General features: G+C 42.4%; 1 protein-coding gene across 1 annotated transcript; it reads right to left on the bottom strand.

Annotated features, from left to right (window-relative positions):
• Positions 1-212: 212 nt before the first annotated feature.
• Positions 213-5,528, bottom strand: oser1 (oxidative stress responsive serine-rich 1). Its single transcript, XM_056405771.1, has 4 exons — positions 5,142-5,528; positions 3,653-3,762; positions 2,507-2,623; positions 213-1,656 (listed from the first exon to the last, which is right to left on the bottom strand). The coding sequence occupies exons 2-4, from the start codon at positions 3,727-3,729 to the stop codon at positions 723-725; spliced, it is 1,128 nt and encodes a 375-aa protein (XP_056261746.1). The 5' UTR covers positions 3,730-3,762; positions 5,142-5,528; the 3' UTR covers positions 213-722.
• Between the last annotated feature and the right edge of the window lie 453 nt (positions 5,529-5,981).

Below are 5,981 nucleotides of genomic sequence, written 5' to 3'. Positions count from 1 at the left end.
TGTTGAGGAAGACCATGTGATATGACCAAAAGCTCCAGAACAGCCCCTGATTGGATGTGATGAGAAGAGGTCAAGACTTAAATGTCAATCTCAGCATGTTTTTGTTCCTCTGTCCGTTTTCACCTTTTTATTCTATCGCTACATATTTTAATTTCCGCCGTGTATCAGAGAAAATAAGCTTCTTCTGCATTGACTGAAGAGACGATGACAACTTTTTTCCAACAAAAACATTTTGCGTCTTTATTGAAGGAAATGAAATCCAGACAGGTGACTTTCAAAGTCACAACACCACAAACATAATCACACTCTGCAACACAAGTTTGCATATTCCTACCGATATTTCGTTCTGCAAGACCCTGCCCCAAGAGCTTTGGCAACTTCATTTGTAAACTGAAAAATAAAAATCAAAAAAACAAAAAATTACCCATGTAGCACAAAAAAAGAAGGTGAAAGTGAAAACTAATGAGAAAATGGTTGTCTGTCATGTGTTTCTGGGCGGGAAGGCTCAAGCGGAGGGCAGGGAAAATGGAGAAAGCTCAACTTGGGTTAAAAATCAGTGGTGTTGTATATTTTAAATTACACCTTTCATGCCTGATCCATTCTTCTATCCAACAGTGACATTCCTCCGAGGCCACCTTTTCTCTAAATAACAGAAAAAAAACCTCTTTACTTTATTATTTCCTTATTTCATATTATAATAATAATAATATTTAGATTTTTTTTTAAGTGTACATCATCTCAGCCATGTGTGACATCTTCTTGGGGATGTATAGATAATACTCCATGTAGCCAGAAAGGTCCTCTATCGTGATGTCGTCCACGTAGCCCCGCGCCTGCTCCGAACACGAGCGGGGAGAGCCCGACGACAACGGCGGTGACGGCGAAGGTGACGAAGAAGCGGCGGTGGCGTTACTGTTGGTGCTGAGAGTTCTGGGGGCGCCGTCGTGGCTCGGCAGGCTCGTCTCGCACTCTGAGATGACGTTGCGGAGCCCCGTGAAGGAGTACACCTCCACGCCGTGCCAGCCCTGATGGTGCGACCGGCACTGACATTCAGCCCCCTGCTGGCTCTCCTCCTGGGAATCTGAACTGCTTCTCTGGGCACAGGAGCAGGGCAGGTGGGGGCCGTCTGCAGAGCAGTGGAGCTCGGATAAAGCTCGGAAGTCAGTGGCCTCGACGGGTCCAGATCTCCGAGCTGCTTCCGCTCCAGGATCCGCTCCATCACAGGCACTTTTCTCCGGACCGCCCTCCTCGCTCGACTTGACGTCTCCAGAGCTTTCCCCCTCCTGCCTGGATGATGTCGCAGCAGAAGTGATAGTGTGGATCTCTGGCGAGGAAACCACAGCTCCAATACGTGTTTCATACCCAGCGCAAGATCCAAAAACCAGAGGAGAGATGTGGCCGGGTGTGCCTGAAGAAGAGAGCTCTTTCTGGGCCGGGAGAGCGGCGGAGGAGGCTGTTCTTCCATCGACCGGAGGATGGGGCTCCACGGGCTCAGGCACGACCAGGCGCTGGTGCTTCAGGCAGCCACTAGGGGGCGACAGTGCAGAGGCTGCGGCGGTGCTGCAGTAGGTGAATTTTGGGGGGTGGAGGATGGGGGACTTGGATCTCCGACGCCGCTGGGTTCTGGATGCTCCTCTGGAAGTTTTCCTCATACAGCTAAAGATGGAGACAGAGGAGGAAGACGGGGGAGAGAAAGTGATGGAAAGAAACATTAATAATTTTATTAGAAAAATGATCAAACTACACCTACACTATGGGTCTAATTATTGAAGTTAAGAAGTTTTATGCGAAAACAGATTCCAGATGTTTTTTTGAAGAAACAGTGAAACAACAGAACAACATAAAAAATGTATTTTCTTCCGTTTCTGGTGGGAAACAACAAAACTGCGTCACAGCCGACATCTGGAGAGGAGTGAGAAACACAGCTGGCTGCTGCTAAAATCATTATTACGGATGTGACATTAACCTTCAAAATTCAACATAAACACAGACTAAAGACAACTGCTGTGTGTCGACATTTAAAATGAGGGATCAGAGAGAAAGTCAGAGACAAAATGTTCCTCTTAACTTTACAGTTGGCAGTTAAATCATTGTTTTGAAGCTCTGTATATGCTGTAACACCAGGCCGGTGTTTGGATATCCTGTCTAGAAATCCTCTGGGATAAAAGCTCTATTTTTAAGTGCGGAAAACTCCAGCGTAGTGGGAAGTTTATATTTAACCAGCTTCATTGGATGCGCTCCAAGAGGAAGATTTTGCTAGAATCTATCTGCCATTGTGCACTTTGAGCAGGTGTGCCATGCTTATAAAGAGTTCATAGGTCAGTTTTCAAAAGTCACATTCATGGTACACACCCGTGAGTTTTGATTTCTTAGTGATGTAAGAGACAGCTGACTGAGCAAACTTGTAATTTTTGAACGCTGTCTTTTTTCTCCACAGCCTGAAAATCAAACCTCCTGTTCACGAGACGACACATCCACCAACTGAGCGGCGAGCACCTAAACCTACCCATGCCAGTTGTCCTTCGGGCAGCTGAGTTTGGGCTTCGCTCCGCTGGTGTCGAGACAAGGTCGCGACGCTCCTCTGGGAGCCAGCGCCTCCGAAACACTCACAGCTCCAGGTACGCTGGGCAGAGGACAGAAATACACACACTTTTAGGAGCTTTATCGCCGCTCACTACGCTACGCATCAAAACACAGACACACAAACACACAGACACACACACATCGCCTACATAAATAAAGATGAGCAGTGATGTTGCTATGGTTACTGTGGATCTACCATGACACAGGGTTCAAAGACACTTTGGCCGAAAGGATTTTCAAGATTATTCTCAAGACATCTCAAAATGAGTCTGGCTGACCTGAATGCCTCAAAGCTTTGACCGTAACCATGGTAACCGACGTCCATTATTATATATGCATTACCACAAAAATCTCAATAGTCCAAGAAATAAGAAACTAACATTCTTCATCATGCATCAACATGAATCATTATTAGTTATTCTGAGACAAGGACATTTAATCTCAAAGTTCTCATCTAATATTATTTTGTATTTTCAGTGAAAATGAAATGCAAAAATGATTCATATTGCAGTTTCTGCCAAAATAATCTCAGTGTTTTTCTTTGCATATCGTTCAACCCTACATCATAGAAGACAGAGAGAAATTTCCACATTTTAGTAGCTGAAAACATTTAATTTCACAAATCTTTTTGTTAAACTATTAGTAAAATGATTACCCCATAATCAGAATTAATGTTCTGTTGAGCAATGAAATGATTACTCAACTTATTGTTTCCCTGTGGAGCCTGCAACCCAGACGTCACTCCGGGGGAACGCAATGTTTAACTGTGATTACTGTGGTGTGTATGATCATTTCACTGGTTATGTTAAAAATATTTATGAAGCTATTTTCCATGACTTTTGGCTTTTCACTTTTTCCCCAAAACTTTTCTGAGTCTGGAAATACCTATTTTCCAATTCCTTGACTCTTCCAGGTTTTTTATGATTGTAAAAACCCTGATGAATCCACTAGCCAGTGTGTACAGCATGAGGTACCATCAAACTAGAATTTCAAAAGTACCATTACAATGGCAGAAACAAGACTCAAGAAAGCAGTGGCACAGTCATTGCTACAGTTATCTGTTATTTACCTCTCAGCATCGACCCTCAGCTTCTTAAACGCCGTCTGCAGTGTTTCCTCTTCACAGTCCTTCCCTCCTGCCTCCATGGTGGGAGGAGGCCGCTCTGACCAGCCACCCAGCTAAAACACAAACACACAACAGCATTTCAGCACTGAAATGATACACAATTATACAGTTGTGAGCTATTAGTTGTCTTCTGGGCATCTGAATCATTGAAGTTTCTGTAACACATGGCCCAAGTATTAAGGTAGTTAGAGACATCCCTGTAAGGAAGGATTAACAGACTAAATCACTGGTAATTTCAAATGAATCGGTACCTCGATTAATCGATTAATAATTTGGTTTAAATAATGTCAGAAAATTGTAAAAAAAGGTCATCCTCGTCTGACCAACACTCCAAAGACCAAAGATACCTCCATTTACAATCATAGAAAACTAAAGAAACCAGTAAATCTTCACACCTGAGTAGCTGGCCCTTTTTAAATTACTCTAACTGGTTAATTGATTGTCAGAACAGTTGCCAATCAATTTTCTGTCCATTGACTTGCTGATTATTTGACTAATACTTGCTGGTCTAATAAAGATGGTGTCGGACATACTGATTAACAATTTGCTGATGTATCATTGCCCAACATGTTGGCCAAAAGCCACAGCCAATTCTGTTTACCACACATCCTGTGAATGACAAGCTGATGGTGTGACTAACTTTTTCTAGAGCCAAAAAACACAAGATGTGAAATAAATTGTGACTCGACAATTGTGTATGTTTGTACGGACTGTTATTATCCAGGGCTGCAACTAACAATCATTTAATTATTGATTAATGTGTTGTTTATAGATTTGCTTACTATCAAAGAAGACACCAAGAAATACACCAATAATCTAATAGAGGAGTAGAGCTGCAAGGATGAATCGATTCATCAATTGATAGACAATTGTTTGAATACTTGATTAATCATTTCAGTAATTTTTTTAAACAAAAAATGTCAAACTTATCTAACGGTTACATCATCTCAAATGTAAGGATTTCATGCTCATCTTTATCACATGTGACTGTATGTTGTTTTTATCTGTGGGTCTTGGGCAGTTGGTTCAAATAAAATAAGACATTTGAATACATCTCTTTGGGCTGTGGTAATTTATAATCGTAATTTTTTTTGACGATTTACTTACATTATATAAAGAAAGAGATTAATCGAAAAATTAATCGGTAGATTACTCGATAATAACAATAATCGTTACTTGCAAACCTAGCTGAGAGTTAAGACCCACGTTTACATGAACTGTTACAATTATCCCCAATAATCCCCCAACAAAACCTCATCGACAGGATTCAGAACCACCGTTTGTAAACAGGGAATTTCACAACCTCTCCCACCCTCTTCGCTAATGCTAGCAAGGCACTTTGGCTGCTAGGCTAACAGGCTAGCTGTCCGCGGGACGTCGTTTTAAACGGTTGTAAACATTTTGGAAACCTCCTCACACAGGTGATACTCACGGTTCAGGATATCCTGGTCGCAATGAAGAGAGAGATATACCCAGGGCATAAAGTGATTTTCCCTCACAAACAGGCCCTCAGATGTTGAGTAGCCAGAAAGGCTATCGACAAGCTAAGGCAAGCTGAAGGGACCGAGTGGCTAGCTCGAGAGGCTAGCTCTGAGCAACTGTCTGTCTCCGCTAAAAAAAAAAAAACACGACCTGTGCCTTTAGGAAAAAGACTGAGCTCGGATGGCTAGACTCGTCTCACGAAATCACTCACGAATTAATATCAGCTGTGAAAAAAAACAGGGATGAACTGCGCAGATGTTGAGGCCCGATTCCTGAGTTTTCTCCGTGATATCCCTTGTTTACAGTCGAAACAGTCGCAGTGACTCTGCAACAACGCGCAGCGCTGCTGACGTCACCAGCCCAAAAAAACCCACACTGACGTCACTCTCCGCCGCTCACAAAATATGAATTTATCATTATATTTCACACAGCACCTAAAACCAGACCACGGTTTATCATTATAACTTTAAATGCTTTCCACAGTGATGTTTCAGATATACTTTGTAGGCCAAAGACATTTAGTCTAAATGGGGAACAGAGTATTACGTCACTGTTATATAACAGGCATCCAGACAGCCTTGTGCTGTGGAGAACAAAGCTTGGCACAGAAAATTAGATCCATATGAGAACTTCTCTGCTCGCAGAGGCATTTTTCTGCCAACACACACTCACAGAAATATAAACATAGTCTATCAACCTGCATACCATTGACAATAAACTAACAAATCAGAGGTAGATTTGTTTTCACAGCCATTCCACACAGAAACGTACAGACATACACACTACACTA

This window comes from Seriola aureovittata, chromosome 2 (genome assembly GCF_021018895.1).
Source record: "Seriola aureovittata isolate HTS-2021-v1 ecotype China chromosome 2, ASM2101889v1, whole genome shotgun sequence".
NCBI classification, from domain to species: Eukaryota; Metazoa; Chordata; class Actinopteri; order Carangiformes; family Carangidae; genus Seriola; species Seriola aureovittata.
The sequence above is the reverse complement of the archived record's forward strand: the minus strand, read 5'-3'. Positions and strand labels throughout refer to the sequence as shown.